The sequence below is a fragment of the Pezoporus wallicus genome, unplaced genomic scaffold, assembly GCF_028554395.1.
Source record: "Pezoporus wallicus isolate ANWC-B61680 ecotype Strahan unplaced genomic scaffold, APGP_CSIRO_Pwel_v1 contig_8088, whole genome shotgun sequence".
In the NCBI taxonomy this organism is placed as follows: Eukaryota; Metazoa; Chordata; class Aves; order Psittaciformes; family Psittacidae; genus Pezoporus; species Pezoporus wallicus.
Window position 1 is genome coordinate 606,207 of NW_026642341.1, and position 26,983 is coordinate 633,189.

Sequence of the window (26,983 nt, forward strand, 5' to 3'; positions counted from 1 at the left end):
TCCTTCTTTACCTATTTCTAGTCCCTTGTAATTCAGATTAAACACTAGACCAATGCTATGCTATCAATAAATAGTGCTCCCTCACTCCTGCAGGATGTCTGAATGGGACTAAGTTTCTTGTCATTATGTCCATTCAAACACTGTCAATGTTACATCTTATCAGCCTAAACTTCAGACATGGAGGAATTCACCTTTTCTACTGTACATTATTGCTTTCTACCACAGCAGGGGATGCTCAGGTGGGAAAGCTCAACTTGACTATTAAACCTTTCAGCAGTGAGAAAGCTCCTTCAGCTCATCTCATATTTTCTCCCTTTCCTAGCATAAACAAACCCATCACCCATAATCTTGCTCCAACATGTCACCTATTTTGCTACAGACTTTTCTCTAGGGTTTAAACAAGCTCAAGGTAATAAGGTTATTTAAATGAGCTTCTCTTCTCTTGCCACACAATTCCCTTCATCATTAATTTCCGTTCAGCATACATGCATCTTCCAGTAAGAAACAGCATAAAGGTCCCTGAGCTAACACAGAGTGGAGCTGGTCAGTCCCCAAAAGCATGATGATATAACAGCAACACCATCCGTAGTGTGCTGAGCATCTTTCCCAGGGATTGTATGGTGGGCATTAGAAGAAGGTTGAGACACACAGCACAGTTACCACCACATCATAAGCTGTGACTAACAGGCTGTGGTAACCAGCATTAAACTTGTTCCTTGCAAATTAAAGGTAAAATTTAGCTTAATCTCTCTCCCTGCAGTGTATGCTACCATCACTTGGCATTTGCAGAGGGCTAAAAGCACATGGTGTGCTGCTGTGGGTCAGATGAGACAGGACTTGGCCCTTCAGTCAAGCACATTCAAACCTACCTCAAAACCTTAAATAACTCCACTGCAAGTTCTGTGCTGCTCTGCTCATCCAGCAACTCCTGCTCTCCACACACACATCTCTCCTATGAGCTTCCTTCTGGCTTTTTAATTCACTTTCCTTCATGCTACTGTTAAGCCTTGATTTACCTCCCACACTTCACATCTCAATCCTATTGCCATTTCTTCTACCTGTCTAGTCCTTTTATCCTGGCTGTTCCCCTCAGTGCTTTCAGTAACTCATGAGGAGGCCCTATCACTATGCTAGTTTCTATGCTAACTACTAATGACCATTTCCATAGTATCCACAGGGAATGACTCCCTCTGGCCTTCTGGAGTTAGTGAAGGCACAAAAACTTCACTGACTTGTAGCTTCTTCCTACCTGGGCAGTTGTTGGAAAAGCCCTTTCTGGGATCCAGATTCTCTCTTTGCTAATGGCTCCCAGCTCCTGACCTACACTGTTGCAGCCAGTCACGTGTAAGCAGAACACAAACACATCTTCCTTCTCATTTTTAACTCATAGTTTTGCTTTGCTTTCCATTTTCTTTTCTTCTACAGAATTGTTTGTGTTTCTTAGAGGCAAAAGGAAAAAACAACCAAAAAAACAATTACAACCAGTAGTTTGTTTCATGAGATGCCAGACATCCATCTACAGCCCCAATAGGAACTAAAGGGGATTTCCCCATCCCTGGCAGTGTTCAAGGCCAGGTTGGACACAGGGGCTTGGAGCAAGCTGCTCTAGTGGAAGGTGTCCCTGCCCGTGGAAGGGGTTGGAGCTGGAAGGTCCCTTCCAACACAAACCAGTCTGTGATTCTATGATTAATGATTTCATGCAGACAACAGAAAGGACCAAACAGAAGCAGAGCAGAGGCACCTGTGAAGGGTTTCTCACTGATACTTTAGGGCATAGTGGCTACATCAGGAAGAATCTGGTTCTACCTCATTTAAAACCTTCATTATTCTTAAGAATCCAAAGCTCCTCGAAAAGAATATGAGCTAGGTGCTTCAGCATCCTAAGAAGCCCCTCCTCTTCACTCTGGAGGAGGATTATTGCTGTTCCAAGCATCCTTCCTTCGCCTGTTGCAGGTCCTGGTATTGATGATAACTATTTGGTTAGATACTGGTATGTTGTATGAGTTGAGAGTTGTTTTTATCAGATTTTCATCCTTCGTTGTCAAGGTAAAGGCATGACTATTGATACAATAATGACCACGAAGCAGAGGTGCCTTTTGAATTTACATACAGAATTAGTAACCTGTTTGGAACTCCTGGCATGCTCTGTACCAGGCACTGACATGACAGAGCTCCCAGCACAGTCTCCAGGTATTTACCTGAGAGAGGTAAGAAAGTGGAGTTTCCTTCAACTCTTCAGTCTATCTTTGAGCAAGTCTGTATCTGAAGAAACCTTCATCTCCCAGAATCTAATTTACACACAGAGCAGCCTCATATCCCTGCACCCTCAAGATATATAAATGGCTAAATTGAAATACTGAATATTGTAAGGCCTTGTTCATTCAATTATTTTTTCTCCAAGATTACCCTGCAGATCTCAGTGATTAACTACTGCAACATCCCCCCTCAGAAAAGCAATTTCTTAGCTGCTGAGAAGTCAGAGTGAGATCCAGAACATGGCAGAACACATCTGGTGTTTGTTTCAAAGGAGGAGATTTGCACAGGCATTTCTGCAGAATAAAACAAAAGCTGATTCGTTTGAGAAGGGGAGTTGCTGGTTTAACCCCTCCTTAGCACATGCCAGAATAGGTTTCTCTGTATGTACATCACCTTTCCTGCACCTTGGATGGGTTACTGTTTTTAAGGAGGTCTGAATAAATCACTCAACTGCATCTGATTGTACAACAGTTTGGAAATAGTGAGGAAATCTTGAGCAAGCCCAATTTTAAGACTTATCTTCAGAAGCTCCTGAGCAGGAACCTTCTTTGTCCTCTGTTTGCACAGTGCCTAGTTCAGCAGGGTCCTGTCGTGACTAGGGGTCCCGAGTTTGTATTGTACAGCAATACAAGTTATAAATAAGAAATAGCAATACATAGTATATGATCAATAATACCTACTGTATACCCTGTTCGTCAAACACACTGCACCCCAGCAAATACTTGAAAAACGTGGTAACAAAGTTACCAATTGCAAGACAAATGCAATTTGTTTGATGCAAATATTTAACCTTAAGGTTCAAGTGCGTGGGAAACTCATTCCTGGTATTGCTTCACCAGCACTGAAAGGAACGCAGACCAGAGCTGGAACTGGTTCATGCACAGCCTTGGGAGCCTAGCAGAAACTGGGAGGAAACATCTGGGTAGAAGCCAAGGCAGTGAATCCATGAACAGCTTCTCATGTCCACCATCTGTTTTCATGCTAAAAGGAGCTACACATGAGAAGAGAATTCCAATGTTGGCTGGTTGGGTTTTTTTTTCTCTTGTGTTGGCCTTTTCATTTGGAAAAACAAATAAACAGGGAAGGCAGACAAATGGTAATGAACCATTTCCGATGTCCCCTATGGCTATCTCATTTGTCCCAAATGACTGCTGCATGGAATTAAAAACTTAGAGGCTAGGATTTGAGAACAAAATTATAAATTAAAAAGGAGACATTGAAAAGAGAATTTCCTCAGGGTTTCATTCCTTCCCCACTCTGCAGCAAGGAGAGCAAAAATACAATCCCAAAGAGGAGAGAAGAAGTCAGAGGGGATTGGAAGTCCAGTCTTGAGCCTGTTTCCCGTGTTGCTGATTTTTACAGGAGGTTATTCATGAAGCAGGAGATGTTTGAGGGAAAGCAGGCAGCTGCAGACACAGGCATCGGCTCCTCCATCCAGACAGGTCTGTGCAGTCTCAGTCTCTTGCTCCGGGAAGGAGAGGTTTTCCTTCCCACGCTTGTCACTGCCTTCCAGTGTGGGAGAAGGGAGAAGCATTGGCCAGAGATTGGGGTCTGGCATTCCAGAGGCTCCCATGCCTCCACTGCGCTAAAAGGAACTCAAGTATTCCAGTGCAACCTCGTATACAAATCTATACTGTTCCTGAAAGAGAGAATAGAAATCACCAGCATTAGGATACGGGCAAATTCTTCAGAGCCTCATTTTGCAAGCTGCCAAAAATGCCTTCTTTTCTACACCATTTGGCAGCACCAGGCAAACAGTAATTGCCTTTCCACGCGATCCTGAGCAAGCACTACTAAGGGATGGTATCACCAGTGGAAGAGAAAAACAGTCATAGAGACAAAACACTCATAGCAACAGCCAAAGTATGGACTATTCATTGTTTGCTTCAAGCACTCATTGCACACATTGATTCTGAGGAAAGAATTCAGTGTGATCAGTTGGGATGGTTCAAATCAGGACAGTTTTATCTCTTTGGTTGCAGGGATCAAGGCCTGGGGCTCGGTCTGTTCTCCCTTCCTGGCTTCAAGGCATGTCACAGCATTAAGTGTCAGGCTGTATGCAGGCACAGGAAGAGAAATCCCCACACTCCCCAAAGCCACGGTGATGGCGACTTGGAGTTTAACCTCCTGGAAGCAGTTGGGCATGGCAGACATTGTTCAGGGAAGCAGCAGGACCAGAGGATTCATTGCACATACTAAAATAGGACTGATTTTAACTCTGATGGATCCATGTTCAGATTCATTTTGATTCATACTGATCTAAGCCATGTTGGACAGGGCTTGGAGCAACCTAGTCTAGTGGAAGGTGGCAGGGGGTTGGAACTGGATGAGCTTTAAGGTCCCTTCCAGCCTAAACCACTCTGGGATTCTGTGGTTCTTTAACCTATCCTGAAGCCTCCCTGCATATGCTGGATGGGTAAGGCACAGGTTAAAAAAGCTTACCAATGACTCCACCATGTTGGATTTGTTATTCCGTAGCGTTTTCACTATGTGGAACACATCAATGATATTCTGCTGTTGAATCATTTCACACACGCTGCAGATGGCACAGAAAGTGCCGCTGCGTCCCCCACCATTCCTGGGAGCACAAGAAAAGAGGCAAGAGGTGAAGACAGGACATGGACCTGCTTGAGCGAGTCCCTGTGAGGGTGGTGAGACACAGGTACAGGTTACTCAGAGAAGCTGTGACTGTCCCATCCCTGGCAGTGTTCAAGGGCAGGTTGGACACAGGGGCTTGGAGCAAGCTGCTCTAGTGGAAGGGGTCCCTGCCCGTGGCAGGGGTGGGAACTGGATGAGCTTTAAGATCCCTTCCAAGCGCAACCAGTCTGGGATTCTATGAAGACTGAGGGAATGGAGGAGAGCACTACTTGCACTGCAGCTCTCACACCATATATGCTAAGGAAGGTCTGTAATATAAGGATAGGTGAAGAACATTCAAGGGTTTGTGAAAGTGGAGACCTGCAGCGCAGTAGATGGGTGGAAGAGCTAAGCTCATTCCTGGCAGTGGTGGACAGGGAAGTCCCAGGGACTGCAGTGCTGCTCCTCACTGCTCTGTGGTCACACTGGAACACGTGGCAGCACTGCATTGATTGCATCTGGGCTCCACCTATGAGACCTACCTATACAGCAGAAAGTTAGCAGAGCTTTTTCAGCTACTCCTGAGTCATAAAATCTCGAGGCCAGGATGCTATGAAGTAGCACAATATTCAACTTGAAGTTCATTACAAACATAATTAACTTTATTTTCCTCAGCTGAAGCCTGGCAAGCCACCAGATTTCCAGATCCATCATCAGTGCTCTTCAGACAGCATTTCATGAGCTTACAGACATTCTCCAGTCCTACTTACAGGCAGTGGACAACAGTCCGTCCATCTCTCCCATCGTACTGTTCTTGCCACTTCTCCAACCTTCTGACCACCTTGAGGAGGGAGCGTTTGGAAGGAGGGGTGTCCCTGTATGCTGGCCAGCCAATGTACTGCAGATGCTGAACTATGCGGTACCCATCCTGCGGCTGAAACAAAGAGTGTTTTCAAGATGTGAGATGGGATGTTGCAGAACACAGAGATAGGGTAAAGCAGGGGGCACTGGTTACATCTTCCCTTCTGGATCTCTTATCATCAGTGTTAATCCCCATCCCTGGCAGTGTTCAAGGCCAGGTTGGATGGGGCTTGGAGCAAGCTGCTCTAGTGGAAGGTGTCCCTGCCCATGGCAGGGGGTAGAACTGTTGAGTTTTAAGGTCCCTTCCACCCCAAACCAGTCTGTGATTCTATGATTAACATCCTGCACTCTGGATACCTGATACAGTGGGGAAACAAGGACTTTTCAGTAATCTGAATAACAAAGATGATCTCAGATATTACACAGCCAGGCAGAAAGCAGGTGCACAGGATCCTTTGTTGCTCCCAGGAGAGAATAAAGTCTCATAAAACCGTACGAGTAGATCAAATAGATCAAATCTCTCTTTCCTGGTTGCCTGTGCTGCAGATTCATTGTGCCGTAAGAACACGGCAAAGGCGGCCCTCAGAAAAATCTCTGGGGGCCATGGCAGGAAAGGATCCTCACAAAGATTTTAGCAGTGGCCACTGGTGTCTAACTAAGATGGGTGCAGAGAATTGTGAGTTCCCAACATCCACCCTGCCAGCCACGCAGTCAGGAGCCAGCTCCGTCCTGAGAGACCCAGAGCCTTGGTCTTATCAGCTGTATGATTTCAAGACTGGTTCTGAGGCAGCTGGCGTGGGATACAGAAGGTAAATATCTGATACATCAATTGTGTAGTTGGACCACAAGGTTCACTCTGCAATGCCATGACTGAATTGCTGCTCAGGCTCTGATCATGCAGTCAGAGACTGATGTGTAAAACAGCATGGAAAAGTGATCTGGGGAGCCTGTTTCCATTTCTGATTAGAAAAAACTAGAAAGGAGACATAATCAATCTGGGAAACAACTAAGGAGAGAAAAATCCTCTCCTGGAAGTCTTCCCTGCAGCTCTGAAGTTGTGCTGTCAGGGTCCAGTGCGCAGATAAACTTTGTTTCTATCGTTTCAGTTGTCCTGGGGCTGAGGAATACAGAGACAGAATTAGTTACAGAAATGGCAGTTGCTTGTTTATAGGAAAACTGGGCCATGGGGAATCCCAGTCTAGCCAGTAAACAATGGACCTGTCTTCAGAGACATTGCACAGCAGCTGACAGATGGGAGAGCTGCTGACACCATCCCAGTTTTATTTCCTATGATACCAATGGTTTTATATTGGCTACAGAGTGATTAATTTATCTCAAATACAGACACAAAAATGCTTTACATTTAAATACAGATTTTCAGCTCATATCATCCACTCTCTACTTTCAGCCAAGAATCTTTTACCAACACAGACTGATGCAATTAAATGTTAATTAAAAGAAGTAGCTACTAAATTCTGCAGTGGAATTTTGTTCCTAGGTGAGGGATTCAGCATCTCTAAACCACAAGTCTTGGTTCTGCCTATTCCTTGTGCCAAAATAGACTTTTGAGAGAAGGGAAGCTGGTATCTCACTGCTCTTACCCTGGCCATGTTGCAGATCCGGAATATCCGATTGATGATATCTTCATCAATGTCTGCTGAAACAAACTCTACTTGAATGGGGCCATAACAACAGGAAGTCTTCTCTGGCCAGTACTGCATGCAGAGCTGGAAAAAAAGCCAGAAGAAACAGAAAGCACCTTAACTACTAACAGGGAGATGCGTGTTCAGTCTTCTTTCCCACTGAATTTATAACCAGCTCAAATTCCATAACCCATCTTGTATTACATGTATTTGCTCAGAGAAGTCCTCCTTTTACCTCAGTACAAGCTTTTTTATATCATGGATGTGAAGAAAATAAGAAATCTCTTTTAAAAGCTTGACTTTTCCCCCCTTCTCTTTCTCTGTATGGACACAATTTGTAGCTGACTGAATTCTGGGCTCTGAAGGTGCAGAAAAAGTGGCTGACAAATGAAGCTTCCGTAGGGGTATAGATTCAAAATGAACATAAAAGATTAGTGTATGTAGCTAAATTTGGTGGGAAGCAGAGGTTTGGTGTGAATGAGGAAGCAGTGCCTGCACCAAGAAAGTTCATCTTAATTCAAGCAAAGTGGAACTGCTCTTTTAATGTAAGATGAACCTTTTAGCTTTTGGGCTCTATCAGTGAGCAGGGGAGGGAGGGTGAGTTTCCTCTGAAAGCAATGAGAGCAACTCTGATTGCAGGTGAGCCCTGCAATCTCTGCAGTCTGTGAAGCAGCTCAGGAGTCTTTTCTTATGCAGATATTACTGAAAGTACAGAAAAAATCCTGCCCATACAAACTACAATCCAGGTATTTCAACTCCATCTGAAGTAGATCATGGTGAGAAAATATTTTGTGGAGGTCTCATTAGCAGTTTCTGCTGAATTTTATTTCTTTCTGGGTTTTCTTCCTATTTTCAAGTGTAATTTTTTAGAAGTTTTGAAACCCCCAGATGCTCATTTGAACTTGATCTCATGCATTTCAAGCTCAGTCATTGCCAGTATTAACATCAAGTGTGTCAGGTGTGTCAAGTGTGCATGGTGCTGCAGTAATTCTGTATCCCTTTTATTCCTTTGATCATATGGGATTGAAATTGGGTGGGATATTCATGCAGTCCTATGCATCTTTGCCTTTGTGAGTGTTTCAAGATTAAGCAAGCCAGCCAAGACCACCTAAGCAAGTCCTCCTTTGAAGGTTTTACTCTTCATTCAGACTTCCAAGCAGCCCACACATCTCCTGTCAAAGCACCTGCCCAATAGCCAAGGAGATCTGAGCTGAGCTGATGCTTTAGGAACAACCTCAAGGTGCATTGGAAAGAAGAATAAGATTAAACCTTTCCTTCATCTTGAGAATCTGCTTTTCATAGACCAGGTCTGTGAATGGCCATCACCCAAATGCATATGGATATACACTGCTTAAAATTGTCTGTCATCTTTTCTGACCTCCACATGGTTTTAGTTGCACCTTTTCTCTCCATAATGTATTAAAGGTTCTCTTACCTGTTTATTTTAACTATTGTCCTCTCTATAGTTCAGGCACAGCTTTTATATAAGCAATTTCTGTATTTGTGTTCCACTAACAGAAAGGACTAACACACCCTGCACACAAATACAGTACCTGCAAATAACTGTACACCAACAGTTTGGTAGTGCTTAGGGTACAGCACAGTGATGAACAACTAGATAATTACAACATGGTCACGCAATGACAGTGCAAGCACATCACTTTCACAGCTGAGCTGCTGATCTGCAGAAGGGCAGGAGGCTCTGCAGAGGGATCTGGACAGACTGGATTCATGGCTGTGGCCAACGGTGTGCGGTTCAACAAAGTAAAGTGCTGTGTCCTGCACCTGGGCCACAACAACCCCCTGCAATGCTCCAGGCTTGCGGCAGAGTGACTGGAAACTGCTCATGGGAAAGGACCTGGGGGTGCTCACTGACAGAGCTGAACATGAGCAGCTTGTGCCCAGGCAGCCAGGAACCACCAGCATCCTGGCCTGTACCAGCACCAGTGCAGCAGCAGGGCCAGGGCAGTGGTTGTGCCCCTGCACTGGGCACTCACTGGTGAGGCCACACCTCGAATCCTGTGTTCAGCTATGAGCCCCTCACTGCCAGAGAGATATTGAGGTGCTGGAGCGGGGCCAGAGAAGGGAATGGAGCTGGAGCACAAGTGTGATGGGGAACAGCTGAGGGAACTGGGGGGTTCAGTGTGGAGAAGAGAAGGCTTGGGGGGTCCTTATCGCTCCCTACACCTGCCTGACAGGAAGATGGAGCCAGGAGGGGCTGGGCTCTGCTCCCAAGAAACAAGGGATGGGACAAGAGGAAACGGCCTCAAGCTGCACCAGGGCAGGTTTAGGTGGAGCTGAGGAACAATTCCTTCTCCAGAGGGTGCTCAGGCATTGGAACAGGCTGCCCAGGGCAGTGCTGGAGTCACCATCCCTGGAGGTATTTAAATGACCTGTCGATATGGCCCTTAGGGATATGGTCTAGTGGTGGACTTGGCAGCATTAAGTTTATGGTTGGACTTGATCTTAAGGGTTGCACACTCAAGCTAGGTGACACTATGCTTGAGTAACCACCAAAGTGACTTTGTGCATTGCCAAATCCTCTTTTCTGTGCCTACAGATTACCTCATAGTAGCAAAACTTTGCTAGGGAAAAATCAAAGCAGGTGAAATCTTGTGCAGAAAGAGAGTCTCAAGAATAGCACTGGCTGGAGCTGACAGGTTTGCTTTCCAAGTATACAAAGTGTGAGAAAGTGTGTCATTTCCAGAAAAAAATACTCTGTATTTTTCTTTTAAGTGTCAGGAAAGAAAAGGAAAAGATTAAATTTGCCTGTGGATTCAATGCCAAGATACAGGATCAGGCAGGCTGAACAGGACAGGAGGCAGCAAGTGCACAGGACCTTCATTACAGCTCAGTGGTGGGACTCCATGGGTCAGCAAGGGAGCACACTTCTGAGCAGAGCTCTCACTGTACCTGGAAATGAAATCCCATCTCCTTCACCCTGAAAGAGATGCCCTCAATGAATGGGGTGACTGGTTTCTCCATTACCATCAAAAAAAAAAGAGACCAATAAACTTGCTGCCTTCAAGCGTGGTAAGATTTTGAATACAGAAACAAATGCAAAATGAATCCATGAAGCACCAGTTACTTGAGGGTTCCTCTCGTTGCACAAGTGCTGTAATGAGTGAATCAGCCATGCCAAATGTACTCTTCACACAAATTGTATGATTATGCCTTTTTGAAAGCTGTTCTGCCACTCATGAGCAAGGTGGCTGGAAATGCTGCTACAGGAGGAGCTGCAACAGCTCCTGCCCTGGCAAGCTCAATAATGGTGTGTTCAGTAGCCAAGAAACAACTTACACATGACACTAGAGAGAAAAATACAGAGCAGAACGTGCTGCTCCGGAACCTGTGCAAACCACACTCTCACTGTTACTGAACTGCATTGGAAAACTCAGGGAGAAGATCTTTCAAATGAGGTCAGCATCCCTTTTGGTTTCATTCTTCTGGAAATTCCATGTGAACATCAAGCATGAAGCACACTGGGCAGGGCTAGGGAAAACTTTCCTGAACCAAAGACAGATACAAATATGAAAGGGATGAAAGCAGTGTTGGGAGGAAAATACGGGCCCACAAGCACAATGTATTCAGGTATCCCTGTCTACTGCAGCAAGAATTAGCTGCCTTGGAAGGAGCCAAGTATCCATATGTAAGTCCATACTTACTGTTCATTATAGCCCAATATATTACCTATTACTTTCCAGTTACCCTTCATTTATTTATTGGGCTGGGAAGGGGGGAAGGGGCACAAGAATATGGCAGCAGAAACACTCTTAAGACCATCTGGATTTGAGAAGAAAGTTACATGACAGGAATGATGAAAAGCCACTTACCTGTGCTGCATCCATCTCGTTCAGCATCACCACAGAGGAGCAGTTATAATCAAACACCAGCCTCCAGAAGTCTGCTACGGTGTTGGGCAAAGGGTGTTGGGTGACAATAAAGGCAGCAGGTTGCTTGTGGCTCTAACAAAAGAGTGAGATTAGTTAAAAAGAAATTCAATCAACCTTTTTTCCCAATGACTATTGCACCCGGGAGGCTGTGGCAAGGCAACGGAGCCATTTAACCAGATTATACAAATCACATATCCTTCTCCTTGTTATCGCTCTGCAGTGAATGAACCTTTCATAATGGGATTCTTTTGCTCCCAATGAAGGCATTTCATTAAGGAAGTGTCACAAGAGCAGAGATTACCCAAATCAATTATTTATATTTTGAGACTCAGCAAATAATACTAATTCTACTATTACTACTACTATCAGAAATATTAATAAATGGGAAGAAAACAGCTGGAAGCAAATGTTATCCTTTTTTGCTGCGATGAACACTAGTAGCTACAGAAGGGATTAGCCCCCCTGTCTGCTATGGCTCCCTGGCGATGTAGTGCTACAGAGGTGGCACATCTGGATCCCAGCCATCCTTTAAGAGCTGGTGGGGCAATATTCAGAGTCTGCAGCAATGGCATTTAATGTCTGGTGTTATTCTTTCACCTGAGAAAAGCTCTCTGACCTCAGCCTCCCTAACTACGGAGGGCAAGAACTGTGCTACCAACCTCTGTGGGGCTCTGTCAAAGGATGCTTGTGAGGCGCTTGGAGATGGAAGGTTACTGCTTTCCAACAATGGCAGCCTAAGTGAGCCTACAAACTGCTCAGTACTTGGTGCTGTCCGCCTGTGAAGCTGACTTGAATCATAAGGCACAATATTTCTGAGGCAGAAGAGGCTGGTTTTTAATGCTGTGCAGTCAACAGCCCAGTTTGAGGCTAGGACCCATGCTGAGTGCTTCACCCCTGAGAGAGGGTACAAATGGTGTTCTGTGTCTAAGGGCGAATTTTGGTAAACACAGTCCAGAGGAGCCTGCAAGACTGTCTTCCTGGGACAATTCGTGCTTCCAAACCCAGGCTCTAACCCATCCTACGTGTACCATCACCCCTTCCTGCTCTAGCACTTCCTTCCATCACAGCTTTCATGATATATACAGAGTGAGCTGCAAGGCAGATAAGGGTGGGAGAGAAGTTTACAAAGAAGAAATAAAGATGCTGCCCTGGGCAGTGCTGGAGTCACCATCCCTGGAAGTGTTCACACACTGTGTAGATGATGCCCTCAGTGCTGTGGGTTAGTGGTGCCCTTGGCAGTGCTGGGAATGGTTGGCTTGATGATCTTAAAGGGCTTTTCCAACCTCACTGATTCTATGAGTCTACCACAAATCTGTAAATAAAATCATCACTGGGACTGTGTTGTCAAGTGTTCCCCAGCATGTGCCTGTCTGCACACAGTGAAAGAACTAATGATAGCTCAAGGCAATATGGGCTCGATGATCTCTTACAAGAGTCCAGGCTCAGCACAAGAATGCAGTCATGAAGCTACTGGGAAAGACAAAGGATTTCCAAGGTCTGTCCTCAACAGCCTACGAAAATGTGGGATTTTGGTTGTTCCCCTCTGATTATTATATTTTTTAAAGCTGCTGATCCATCTATGGCAAAGAAAAACCAGAGCCAGAGACCAGCTCAGAAGGTGAATTTCAATGACAAGTGAAAAATTCCTTCATAGAAATTCACAGGAAGTTCGTGGGGAATGACACAAGTATTAGCAAAGTGATTTGAGGTAACAGGGCTGAAATGTGCAAACACATTCCCAGTCCCTAAGAAATCACAGAAGAAGAGATTGTGCTTCTGCAGATTTGCCAAAGCACGAAACCCACTCTGAAGGAAAACCAAAAAGGTTCCTTAGGCATACTGGCCATGAAAACATCACAATCTTTCTGAAACAATCAGAAATTAATTCCATCACCATTTGACTTGACCTCTTCAATGCAGCAGTACTACTGTTTGCCAAAGACAGAATTAAACAAGACTGACCTCAACACTGTTAGGGACAAAATGCTTCACTGCAGATGTTTCACCCTTCATTCTATTTACACATACTCCAACAATTACTGGCTTTAAAGACATCTTTGTCCAAAGGCAGTCAGGTACCGCAGCAGAAGAAACTATTAACATAATTCACCCTACACAAATGGCCTGTGCTATTGGACTCCAGCCTGTAAACTAAGCAAGGGAAAATGCCTTCAGACAGATCCAAATCAGCTTAACTCATGTCCTTAGGCCTTAAAAGTATCCTGCACATCTGATCCATGCAATCCCATATTCTAACTGCATATACAAATCTTGTGCTCCATACTACAAATGATGCTTCTCAAATTGCTGATCTGGCAAACATTTCTCTTCCAACTTGTACAACAACCAACGTATGGGAAGACACCACCTCAGACTTCTCGTAAACTTCTTGTCAGTAATTATCCACCAGTGTGAGGCAGAACTAGTCTAGGGAACACCTTTCTGTGAAGGAGAGAAAAGCCATGCCCCTTTGTCCAGTCTCACAGCACCACAGACCTGTTTGTGTTGGAGGGAACTTTCCAAGCTCATCAAGTCTAGCCCCCTGCAATAAGCAGGGACATCTTCAACTAGATCAGAGTGCCCAGAACCACATCCAGCCTGGCCTGGAATGGCTGCAGGGATGGGGCATCCACCACCTCTCTGGGCAACCTGTGCCAGTGTTTTACCACTCTCATAGCACAAAATCTCGTCCTCACATCCAGCCTGAATCTCCCTCTTTCAGTTTAAACCCATCACCCCTCACCCTGTTTCAACAGGCCCTACCGAAAAGTCTCTCCCCATCTTTCTCATAGTCCCCTTTTAAGAACTGAAAGGCCATAATAAGATATCCCCCAGAATCTCCTCCAGGCTCTCCAGTTTGGAGAGGTCGGACCCAGAAACCACATGTAAGAAAGTGTTTTGCTTTGGATCCCTTTCTCCCAGAAAAGTATCCTGAGAATGAATAAACTCAATGCAGAGTAGGATCAGTGGGTACAGTGCAGTGCTGCTTACATCCATGAGTGCAGCATTGATGTAGTTACTGGATTCTCCATCCACGGAGATGAGGAAAGGCAGGCACCGGTCCAAGGGCAGCACATCCATGCAGCGGTTCTTGTCGTGGTTCCTGGGCAGGAGGCCGATGCTGCAGTCCTCTGGCCGCACACGCGGTGTCACGATATTGAGAGTCTGTGCAGGAGAGGGGAGAAGGGAAGGAAAGACAGAAGCGGGCTGAGTGTCTTGGGCTTAACTTCCAAGAGGAATGCCATCTGCACAGCACATGTATTGTAAAGGCACTATGGACTAGCAGATCTGTGGGATCCCAGAGAATGAAAAGAATGAGCACTGAGGAGCTTGCTGTTATAATACACTGCATTCTGCACATTGTCCTGAGGTGCTCTTCCAAAGTCCATAAGCTCCAGCAACAACTGAGGGCACTATATACACCTTCCAACAACTTCCAGCTCTAAAACCCCACAGCAGTTAGGTAACATTTCTGTTCTTTCCTAGAGGTTGGGAACAGCTGTCACCGGTACAAGCTTCAGCTTTGACCCCGTCATGGTGTGAAACATCCTCGTGCTTCTACTATACCTAGGGTGGAAGCACACATCCTTCTCCCTCTTCATGTGGATCCTGGGCAGAAGTACCCTGAGTACTGACCAGGCTCACCCAGCAGGTCAGACTGGGTTCAGATCCTCCCGTGATTCCTCAGGTTAATTACTGATTTATCGTAACAACTCATATAAAAACCCAGAGAAAATGTTGGTTTTTTTTAACAGGAAAGTCTCTTTGTTTCTGGTATTATTTACATTGCTACTTTCCTTTTGGAGTGGCACACAGAATGCTTCACTTGCATAGTTATAACTTATCTCTGGGGTCTTGCTGTCAGTCTTTTACCATTATCTGTCTTTCCCATAACTTGATAAAATGTATTTCTTTGTATCTAATTTTCTTTTGTGACCAACCAGTCCAGGTTGGTGAGCAGGGATCAAATACAGGGAATAAAAGTGGATGCATCTCAACACTGCTGCTTAAGTTGTCGTATGTCAGTGGCTATCTGATGTCATTCCAGTTTCACTTGTTATGTGTCCTCAACCTGAGCAAAGCCCAAGCAGTCATAAGAGTGAACACCTCTGCAGCCATCAGAGGAACCCGAAATATTTAGGGTTCAAAAATTCTTACCTAGAGCTTGAGTTCTGCCAAGGAGAGGTTACAAATGGGTCAAACAACCCAAGATAAATGCATGTGTCAAAGTTTAAAGCTGCAACAACCTAGTTGCTCTAAATTAGGCAGATTCTGCACTGAAGTCGTTTAGTCTAGAGATTGAAAGCAGATAATCTGGCTGGGGAAGCAACACGAAATCTCAGATCTCTGCCAGTGCACATAAATAGATGACTCAATGATTTACTTGTGTCTATTTTATGCCCTTCTCCTCGCTCCCTTGTTTTAGTATTTATTCAGCTTACAAAACCTCTCCAGAATGAGCTTTGCCATGTTCAGACAACATGTAGTGCATGAGAAATGCATCGAGCCTTACCCAAGGGCCAGTGGGACCTAAATAATACAAATTGCACCAACAGATCTATAGTTAGATCAACTGGTTCATAAAGACTGTAGTAAAAGATACTATCTCTTGCATTAAATCCAGACAATTTGGGCTGAAGAATGACCTGAGCCAAAATCCGTACAAACAGATTCTACAACTAGACAAGGACCGAACCTCTTATCAAAGTACAGTGGAGTATTTCCTTCCCCCAGGAGCGTCCAGCCCATGGTATCTCAAACAAACAAACACACAGGTGACAAATCTCATCTCCTATCATAACAAAGTAAGCCCAGCAAACGGTGCCTTTCTTCTTAATAGGATGACACATGAGATGTGGTTGGGCTTTGCTTCCATCAGGCCAAGCGTCCAGAACCAGAAACACTTTTATAGATGTGGTATCACCTGATAAAACCAGATCTTGCTTTAATTGAACTGTCACCAGCTGGGATCCACATTCCTTATCTCACTATACCAACCCTGATGGTTCTGTGGTTTCAGATAAAAACCACACTTTGTCCCTTTGCAGAGGGAGAGAGGAAAAGAGGCATCACGTCCCTCTTGTGCTGCTGCTCCACAGTCGGATCACGACTGCAGGGGGTGTCTCCCCAGAGCACAGCAGAGGGGCAGGATCCCCTCCCTGAGCTGCTGCTCACGCTCTGGGGGTGCAGCCCAGCACACGGGGAGGGTTCTGGGCTGAAGCGTACACTAAAGCCTGGTCATGGGGAGCTTCTCCTCACCCAGCACCCCCAAGCCCTTCTCCTCAGGCTGCTCTCAATCCACTTTGTGAGCTCAAATGTTTTCTCAAATCATTTTGTACAATTAAAGGAAACTCACCTTTTTACTACTGACTAAGCAGCATGGCTTCTTCATAAATAGCTGAGGCCTCTTTTTCCTATCAGACTCACCTTGCCCCAAATTTCCCACAATATTACACATTTTCTCTATGTCAGTGTTGGCTGAAAATCCTAGAGGGATGCTCAATACCAGTCCATGTTTGAAGTCCATGCTCAGAAATAAATCTTTGCTTGATGCAGCAGTAAAATAACAAAAATCAGCTGAAATGAGACCTGGACTCAGTGTCCCCCTTCTCTGCTCTACTGGAAATCATAAAATAACACACAGAAATTGATTAAACACCAGCTGCAACGACAGACATATCAAATTACCTGAAACTCATCTTTTATCTGGCTGGAATTGGTCTGTGGATCTAGTCGGCTGATGTTGTAATATATGGATCTGAACTCACAAACTGGAATGGCCGTGTTGCCACAGAGACATGCCTCCAAAATGGCATCATGGACAAACACATACTGCTCCTGCACATGGGGGGATAAGAGATTAAAATCATATTTTCAATACAGATAATGAAACATCATGTTTTTTTTCCTTAAATCATGCCCAATATGCACATTTGGCTCTGTTTCATGCAGAGACAAATGACAGTGTGCTTTGTGACAGCTTTGTGAGTGTATTTCATCCATCACTGACTGCAAGGGCTCATGTACTCATTTCAGATTTGCAAGTAAAATCAGAAGTCACCACTCTCAGGAATACTGGGACAAAATGGGAGCGGGCTGAGGAGGAAATCAGGGTGCAAAGCTTTTCTGTTCACAACCATGAGGTAGTGGTCAGGAATGAATTGTGCTTTGGACCTCTGATAATACCAGAGAAACAACTGTACTAACAGGTCTGCTCTATTGCTCAAAACCCCTGGACTTCTGGTATTCTGGGTAAAGCTCTTCCCTGGAACTAACGATGGGAAGTCCAGCGAAGTTAAAAGCACTTCTCTGCTGGTGTCCCTCAGGAGGGGAAGGCATTGAAGCACATACATAAACCTGTGCAGCAGGGTGACAGCTCCATAGGAGTTTGTGCAGCTGCTAGATGCTACATGATGGAGCAACTTTGCTTAATCAGCACCCAAAGCTTGAGTCAAGGATGTTTCATTTGTTTAGTGTGCAGTTGATATAAGCCAGGCACTACTGGAGTCTGTGGCATGCCTACGAATGAGGCATGAGGATGCAGGAGCTAGCTTTTTTCTACTAGGAGAATAATCAGCAATGCTAAGACCTAAACTTCAAGGCTTGCCCTCCTGTCTTGGAGGCCCTGAGGAGCTGCCAGTGAATGTGATTCAGGGCACATCTGGATACGTTTAGCCACCGAAAGCTCTGTATAATCACATCACAGAGCAAGGGAGTGTTGACTTAATGAATTGCTGGGCTCCTGTTGAGCAGAGAAGCTGACAGAAAAGCAGCATGCTGTAAGAGAAGACCTGCTGGCACCTACCTCTGTCTGCACCAAATTGACTCTTTGGGATCGCAGCTCTCGCACACAGTTAAATATATCCACCACGCCTTCATTCTCTGCCATGTCGAGCATGATGTCGATGGCAATGAAGCACCCTGTTCTCCCAGCCCCTGCACTGAAACAAGAGACAAACACAAGGAGCTGCATGATCAAGGGACCGTGGAGAGGCTGGGCTCTGTGGAGAACACTGCAGCACGGACACAGCAATCTCCTCTTGGAAGCTGCTACCTCTCCCTCTAAAGTTGATTTTTATGTGTAGCTAAATTAGCTTAGGATTTATGAGAATGAGATGAAATACTATTTCCTGAATGGACTCGGGTAGTAGGAAAAAAATCCCTGTGTTCTTCAACACCAAGAAAATAATGACAAATAATCATTATGCCATTACATAATGGTTGGTTAACCTGCACATCCCTCACCACACAGGATGTGGGAGAGCACTTGCAAATCAACACAGTTCCAAACATTTCCTTCTTTAAAAAAGCCATGCACATCTTTACTCCAGTGGGCAAGATGAAAGGGGCTCAGTCCTCCACCTCAAACATTTCTTTTCCCTTCTTAATCCAGAGGAGTCTGGGTCCTGAGGAGGGTGATCTCATGTTGTGGATTGTAAGAGGATGGAGAAGAGGAGCTCGAGGCTACCCAAAACCTTCAGTTTAGAGCCTCCCACTGCTTGTGGGAATTGAACCATCTCCTGCAAAGCTGTGCTGTCACTGTGTCCTTCTTCCCTCCTGGGAAATCATCCAAGCTCTTTAGGTGTGAAGGAGAGAGTGAGGGGAACGTCTCTTCACATTACTCCAAAGGAAGAGGGAAAACTCAGCTAAAAAAAGGGCAACTTCAGCTGCATGAAAACTCCAGCAGTGCCGAAAGCAAGGAGATATGAATGACCATAAATTAATGGACCAGATTAATCAACTGCTGAATAGAGGAAAGATATTTTTCATTTGCAGAATTTTAATGAATAAGTGGCATTTCCTCTCCCTTTATCTCTCAGCTCTTCAGAATTTTAACAAATAGTTATAACATTTCTATATTTAGAGGATCCTGGCACTTCATAAATATCGAACAGTGATATTATCCAGCCAGGCATCGATAGGGAGAATTTGGTAATTACCACTTAAAGCAAGTCATTTAAATTCAAAAGCAGATAAATAACGGTGAGGAAATGGCCTCTATTCATTACAACGGGAAGGATGAAAAATTCCTCCTTGATTTCAAACTCCTTCCAGGGCCAGACTCATGTCCTGGCACCGAGGCAGCAAATTCAGGCCCTGAGCTCTAAATGAATTCCCTTCTGTTACCTCCTCAGGCCTAGCTGTGTTTTATTATAGAAATGATTCACTGCTTGATAAAAAAAAAAACACAACAGAACAAACAAACAGAACAAACACCCCCCCCCCCCCCCATCCAAAACTGTTTAAAAAGGGTGAGATTTAATTGATTTTCCTTTTTAAAGTGGTTGTGGGATGCACTGTCTCTGTCTTCATGATCACACAGCATGGCACTCAGAGGTAAGCGTAGACTGATTAGGGTTGAAGTTTTGGCACTGATGCTACAAACCCAGACTCTGGTTTTGTATCAGTCTCTTGCCTTGCATTTGAAGTCATCCAGCTCTGATAGCAGCCTGTGTGTGTCTGCTCTCCCACCACCAGCTGCATGCTTGCTCACACCGCAAACTGTTTCTTCTGCGTGATAGGAACACTCCTACATATATAGAGCCTTGCAAATTAGGGCTTTAAGATCAGTTTGGATTAAGATTAGATGTAAAGAAGAAACTTCCCTGTGAAGGTGTTGAGCCGTAGGCACAGGGTGCCCAGAGAAGCTGTGGCTGCCCCATCCCTGGCAGTGCTCAAGGCCAGGTTGGACACAGGGGCTTGGAGCAAGCTGCTCTAGTGGAAGGGGTCCCTGCCCATGGCAAGGGGGTGGAACTGGATGAGCTTTAAGGTCCTTTCCAACCCAAACCAGGCTGGGATTCTGTGATGATTCTATGGAGCCCTCACCAGTAACAGCAGCAGCAGTGGAGTTAGCAAGCATGTGATTCAATACTCTGAATTCTCACAGCTGAAAACCAAGCAGTGAGGTTTCCTCAGGCATCCCTCTTTTATTAACTAGCTGGAAGACCCTGAACAGGTTTTCAATCTGATATTTCCATTTCAACTCCTGGGCTTTGAGGAGTCCAAGATGCACAGCACTGGCATCCAGACCCAGGAAGACAGACTAATGTTCCTGATAAGCCTATTGGTGCTGGTACAAAGCTGAACTAAAGTGCATGTGGGTACAGCAAAGCAAAGTTGCTTTAAAATTCTCTTTCTTTTTGTTGACATTGACCCTTCAGCCGTGCGAGGTCTTGTTGTAGATAACAACTGGAATGGCTGACCCAAATACTTACCATTCTTCCAGCTCTGCTATGAGTATCTAAGAGAGTATAGGTCACCAGAGAGTCTTTAACATTCAAATGACCCTCTTAAACCTACTTATATCATCTCCAATCCGTGCCAGCAAGGCTCCAGAGCTGCCGCTTTAGAAAAGTAAATCAGATTCCGCTTTGTTTCCTGGTGAGGCCCACAGATTACACCCTTACACAAACTAAATGTCACTGATTATTGCCAGATGAGAAGGAAAGAAGCTGATGGAGCAAAGGCTCAGTCAAAGAGCTCACATACCTGCAGTGCACAACAACGGGTCCTGCTTCTGGGGGATTGAGGAACTTCACTTGGCGAACGAAGCCCAGGAGGCCGGTGGCATAGCAAGGAACGCCGTGGTCCGGCCAGCTGGTGAAGTGGAACTGCCGAATCTCTCGGATCTCATGGTAGCCTTTCTGAGGAGACAACACAGCCTCTGTGACTGCAGTCAGCATGTTCTGATTACTGCTCCTTTCCCTGAGCAAGCATTGAGCTCTCCTTATGCCCAGGAACGTGTCCTGTGCTGCTTTTTACTCCAAGAGATTTCAAGCTGAACTCCAGTAACAAATGAGGTGGGTCACACAACTGAGAGCTGTGAAGGTGAATGCCAGCTCCCAGTTCAAACCTGTAGTCTTGGAGTTCAAACCCAGCTCACTTCATAGACTGACTTTAGCACCAGTAAACCATGGCTGCATGTGGTGTTTTTACCATAAACTCCTGCGGTGTTTTTACCATAAACCACCAAGCAGTCACTCTTAAATCCTTCCTGAGGTGTTGAAGCTACAAGCCTGGGGAATGAACACCCTGACGGTAGGCAGGCCCCATGACAATGGTAGATTTTCTGCCATTTGCTGCCAAAAGGTCTCAGTTTGAGATTACAACTGGTGTCAAAAAGGGCAAAAACTGGTACCCAGACCCATGAGCTGGCTTTTCTGGTGAGACCAAGTGATTGGCACATGAAAATGGACACTGCAAGGGTAACAAAGAAGTGCCTGTCAGCTGTGACATTTTATGGTCACAGGAAATGCAGGTAGAATCCACCAGCCGGTCCCCTAACCTGTCGACTTTTGGCAATAACATTTCGAACCAGGTTTATAATGTGTTGTGGTTTAAACCCAGCTTCCACCTAAGTACCAGGCAGCCACTTGCTCTATCCCCGCTGAAACCAGCACAGAGTGGTTTAATGACATATGGAGCCGATGTATTAGAGAACTGGATCAATATTCCCAGTGTAACTGAAGTTCATTTAGCAGGAATTTTTGAAAGCTTTAAAAGCATTTACTGAGTGTTTGGAGAATAACTTGGGCAGACCTGGAATACTCTGGCACTTACACTTCCAATTTCTAATTACAAGTAACAAAAATCTTCCAAATGCTGCCAATTTGGGGATAATTCGTACACTCTTGCCTTTATTATGTTTTATTTCTGTTGAAAAGGGACCCTACTTGGCATCCAGTTTAACTGGTAGCTTTTTTGATGTGTAATCTGCCACTGTGAAACACGCGCTATGTCTGGCATAGCATCAACTGCTGGCTTTTGGATCCATTTAAACTTTGTGCACTGTGGATTCTACTTTAATGGCTACATCAAGATGTTCACTTAAAATCACTTGTCCAAAATTGGACTCTCTTTAAGATTCAGGTTTCTGAAGTGAAACCTGTCCAAATAGCAACAGGTCCCATCTCCAAGAACATTCTGGATCTGTTTCCCAGACGATTTCTGAACACAAATTAAGTGTTGTATCAGAATTCCAGCTGACTGAAGGCTTCCTTACCTTCTGCACAGTAAATGTGCGTATGACATACTCTGCCAACGGTTCTGTTTCAATTAATGTGACTTTAATATCTCCATAGACCTCTGTGTCATCTGGCCAGTACCGAACACACTTCACCTGGGTGAGGGAAAGAAAACATTGAGAGGAACTAGCTCAAGTTGAGTCTGGACATTTTTCAGCTGAAGCCAACACAAGTTGTGATGTACAGACCTTGTCAAAATTAACTGTATAAATTATGTCAAGATTCCTTTATCACATATAGAAAGCACAGGGATGATGTTATCCTGGTTTCCTCTGTTGTCAGTGCAAATCAAAAGGATGCATTTAAGCTCATCTTCTTTAAGACAGTCTTCCTTGAATTTCCATACATGCCCTGAGCATGTATGAGGTTCACAGACTCCCTGGCAGCCACTGCCACCACCCCCTTTGAGAAAAATCTGTGCTCTTGCTATTGCTACCGTAATGCCCAACTCCCTCTGTTTAGTCAAAGCATTTCAGTTCACAGGGATTGCGAGATACTTGCTGATACATTAAATTTGGTTGACTCTAATCTTTCCTTATCAGATGTGGACACAAATTTGACATTTTACCAGCTGTGGCAGGCCTCAGCTAAGGCTCAGGAAAGGCATCTCCTGATCACATAAATATAGCCCAAGCTTAGCCACTTCTAGAAGATGTGTGCTAAACTAATAGTAGAAATTAAAGCCAAGGCTGTGAAACACTGGAAGGGATATTTACAGCTAACAAAGACTATCAAGTTTTTAAATGCTTTAGCATGAAGAGAGGAACAGCACCTAAAAGCTGAAGCAATTAGCTTCTGCAAAGCAGGTTTTATGTTTCAGTCATAATCAGAAGGGGTTTTATAAGTATTAAATATGATTAATGCAGGTTTGTTGGGTTTTTTTTTACACAGTGGCATTTATTTCAAAGTGAAGTGTCAGCAGAAGGTAACTTAGAATAAGTAACAATAAATGAACTGAACCAGCTGGCATTCAACCATGAGATCTAAAGGAAATCAAATACAAAGCAGCTGAATCACTAATGGCTGTGGGTAAATGATCATTTAAACTTTTCTTAGTACCAAAGCAATGGAAAGTGACAAACACCAGGAAAAGCAATAAATAAGAGCTCCAGTTTCTGGCTGAGAATGTCTCTAAACCAAAATCCATCGGGAGTGGGAAGAACATGGTGAGGAAAGCCACCCCAGACATGCCTTCTTCCTGCTCCGTACAGTCTAGCCTATGCCTTTGGAGTTACTCATGTCTGCTCCCACCGTGGGCTTTGGCAATTGCCTTGTGCTGACACAGGGCCACTGGTTCATCTGAGTGCAGAAGAGTGAAGTGGTGGGGGTTGAGGAGGCCAAGCTGCTGTGTGCCCCGGGATCCAGCCGTGCACAGCCTCATACCACCTCGAATCTTCTGAAGTGACTGGAAACTCTAGGCTTTGAACTGTTATTTAAAGAGCTCTTTTAAACAGTTTGAACACCAGACACACATCCGTGCCCTCTGGATTTTCCTGGGTAGAGAAGTATTCAAATTATACAGATAAAGAATAATTATTACAGAAGTACATTTTCCTTCTGTAGTGAAGAAGGAGACAGCTTCTCAGCCAGCATAAATTTGTAGATAACTCCGCTAAAGCCGAGACTTACACCAGGAACACAATCCCTATTAGTCTAGAAGGGAAGCAGCTAAGTATTACAAAATCTAGCACTGTAGAGAAAGACCCAGAGTGGCTTAATTCATTCCCTTCCCACAGTAAGCAAAAGGCATTTCACTCGCCAAGCTTGCCTGAACAGCAGTGTGGTACCCAGAACTGAACTGGCTTTGTATGCTGGGAAAGTGGAATCCTTACCCTGCCCACTTCCACCAAGTTGGTGACCATGACCACGCTTGCAGAGTTTTCTTGCCAGATCATTCTCCAGAAATCCTTCACTGTCTCTTGCATAGGCCCTAGGGCAGGAGAAAAGACACAAGGAAACCTTAAGAGAGCGTACTGAATGTCAGCAACCCTTCTCAGCTGCTCCCCTGGATTCCTACTCTCCTTTTCAGAGCATTTCTCTGCAATTCAACAGCCAGGAGCTCTTTAAGTGATCAGACACTTCCCTGCAGAGGTATTTGGGGTATTTAAGGTTATAGCATGCTGGAAATAGAGGTGATAGTGGTGTATTGTAACCAGCAGAGATGGCTCCAGTAGGTAAACACATATAAGTGACAGGGCATGGGATGCACCTTACAGTGACTCTGTATTAAGACTGTATTGAAATTTGTACCTGGTGCAGCACTAAAATGCCTTCATTTCACTCTGTATTTATTAGTTATGAAAGAGGAAGGAAATAAGCAGAGATTAGCCCTTTTCTAAAGTCCCCCAAGTAACCAAATGTTCATCAGTCACAGGGTTATTCATACTGCCCTCCTCAAGCAATTTCATACCACCAGAAGGTAAACCCAAGATCCATAAAGTCTGTTGTAGTTCTAATGTCATACTTCATGCACAACAGACACATTATAGATTACACTGCCACTTCTAAGTCTGAAGCATTTCTTATTCTTGTAGCTGAGGTTTTGCATTTGAGTGCCTTAAAGATCTTGGAACATTCTATATCCTCCCCTTTTGTGCTCCTATACTGAGTTTTCATAAGTTCCCCCAAACAGAAGTTGGGGTGCCCCATCCCTGGCAGTGTTCAAGGCCAGGTGAGACAGGGCTTGGAGCAAGCTGCTCTAGTGTGAGGTGTCCCAGCCCATGGCAGGGGGTTGGAACTGGAGGAGCTTTAAGGTCCCTTCCAACCCAAACCAGGCTGGGAGTCTATGAAATAGCTCTCAGAACCATTTAAAACAGCAGTGGTTTTACAAATATTTAGACATACAAGAATGAACTTGCCTTGAGTTGCAATGTAATGGCGAGGCCGGTGGTACCCCTGGAAGAAAAGAAAATAAGTGATGGTCTGTGAGATCACAGTTCAGACAACATTGTGTATTTTATACCTTCCAGGCAACAACAGCTGCTGCAGCCTAAACAGGGTACTAACACCCGTTATTGAATGAATGAAGATAGGCAACTGGATTGCCCTGTGAGATTTTAAGTGATGGTATCTTGCTCAGGCTGAGAAACAAGATCTCATCATGCCAAAGAGAAAACAGGAATGAGGCAGCTTTTACTACTTTCTCAAAGAAACACAAGCCCTGGGACTCACCTGTGGGCAACTCTGCAAACTAACAGGCAAAATGCTGCACCTTATTGTTTGCAAAAGGAAGAAAAGCATGCATTGCCTCAGTGTGGACATGCTGAGTGCCTGTCCTACGTAAACTTATCAGGTAGATTTTTCATCCTTTAAAGAAACTCTTCTGAAGTGTTCAAGGCCAGGTTGGACAGGGCTTGGAGCAAGCTGCTCTAGTGTGAGGTGTCCCAGCCCATGGCAGGGGGTTGGAACTGGGTGACCTTTAAGGTCCCTTCCAACCAAAGCAGTCTGTGGTTCTATGAGTCTATGTTCCTAAGATTTAGAACACGCATGCAAGAAGCACACGTTCATTTGATGATTCTGTGTGTGTGAGGGAGGCTGCTCTTTGAATGTTATTCTATAACACTAAAAAATATGTCAATCTACTTACATGCCTTCTGCACTGCAACTCTAAGAAGTTAGTAAGTCTCATATCTACCAGTGCTATTGCATGGGGCTGATACTGCTTTCCATATACGTCAGTTTAGCCCACATTCCACTTATGTTGGTGGGTCTGTCAAACATAGGAAATCTCCATCTGTCCAGATTGGTCAGACAGAATAAACAGAAGACCGAGAACCTTCTCCCTGTCACAACATGATGTTTGTGTAATGTTCAGCTGTCATTCATATCAGATCAACAGTCTGTCCCTATGTCACATGCACCAAATTCATAAGCAGACTTGTCATCAGCAATGTTTGTCATAGTGGGGATGTCCAGGAGCCTTACGTCTATGTAATTGGCGTTTATGTAGTCAGAGTGAGGGTCCCCATCCAGCAGCTGCAATCTCACTCTTGAATGATCATCTGAAAGAAGGAAAGGAAAAGAAGTGACAGTAACGATAAAAAGGAGTTTCTCAGCGTTTCATTGGATCTGCTGGCTCCTGCAAGTGGGGAAGGGAACTCTTACAGCAATAACAAATGAAACCATATCACATTCCTGTTCCTACAAGCCTTTTGTGTTTAAGATGTAATGTTTAGATCCTGAGGTTAGTGTCCATTCATACTCTGTGTTCATCAAGGTCACTGCTGCCATAATGCTCACTGAGCTTTTACAGAGACCACAAATGCTGCTTCTGCTTGGCTTGGGGGTCTCAGGACAGATCCTTACAGGATTTATCTCCATGACAAAAGCCGTACTGATGCTTGAAGCCTCCCTGCCTTCATCTGAGCTATGGAAACTGAGGCAAGAGCTGAAACTTGTCAAGATGAGGATAAAAATAAACAGATCACATCAGAGGTATAAAAAGATTAAGGAGGGTAAAATGGCAAATGCAATCCTACAAATAAGAAATGGGACAACCCAGAAACCAAAGAAACACTAAAAGAAATCAGAGACGTCTCTTTTATGCAACCCCCAGAACTCACAGCAGCAAAACAGCATCAAGGCAGTGTCAAAACACAACAAAATTAAAAACATACATGGTTTTGAGGATGTTCAAAGTTACTTTAGATAAGGCAGTGAAATACCAGATACTGATCTTTCCATCTCCCAGCACTACAGCTCAGAGACAGACAGGAACTGCACCAGCGGG

The 26,983-nt window shown here is 44.6% G+C and overlaps 1 protein-coding gene across 8 annotated transcripts in view; it reads right to left on the reverse strand.

Annotated features, from left to right (window-relative positions):
- Positions 1 to 1,645: 1,645 nt before the first annotated feature.
- Positions 1,646 to 26,983, reverse strand: part of PTPRT (protein tyrosine phosphatase receptor type T) — a 277,331-nt gene continuing 251,993 nt past the window's right edge. For all 8 annotated transcript variants that reach the window (XM_057428931.1, XM_057428926.1, XM_057428924.1 and 5 more), the window contains 13 exons: positions 26,179 to 26,255; positions 25,113 to 25,149; positions 24,087 to 24,184; positions 22,233 to 22,349; positions 20,720 to 20,874; positions 18,036 to 18,171; positions 16,919 to 17,068; positions 14,222 to 14,395; positions 11,171 to 11,302; positions 7,296 to 7,421; positions 5,604 to 5,767; positions 4,699 to 4,834; positions 1,646 to 3,895 (listed from right to left, as the gene is read on the reverse strand). In XM_057428931.1, coding sequence (XP_057284914.1) covers positions 3,842 to 3,895; positions 4,699 to 4,834; positions 5,604 to 5,767; positions 7,296 to 7,421; positions 11,171 to 11,302; positions 14,222 to 14,395; positions 16,919 to 17,068; positions 18,036 to 18,171; positions 20,720 to 20,874; positions 22,233 to 22,349; positions 24,087 to 24,184; positions 25,113 to 25,149; positions 26,179 to 26,255 — 1,556 coding nt within the window. In that variant the 3' untranslated portion in view covers positions 1,646 to 3,841. The remainder of the gene's footprint in view (positions 3,896 to 4,698; positions 4,835 to 5,603; positions 5,768 to 7,295; positions 7,422 to 11,170; positions 11,303 to 14,221; positions 14,396 to 16,918; positions 17,069 to 18,035; positions 18,172 to 20,719; positions 20,875 to 22,232; positions 22,350 to 24,086; positions 24,185 to 25,112; positions 25,150 to 26,178; positions 26,256 to 26,983) is intronic.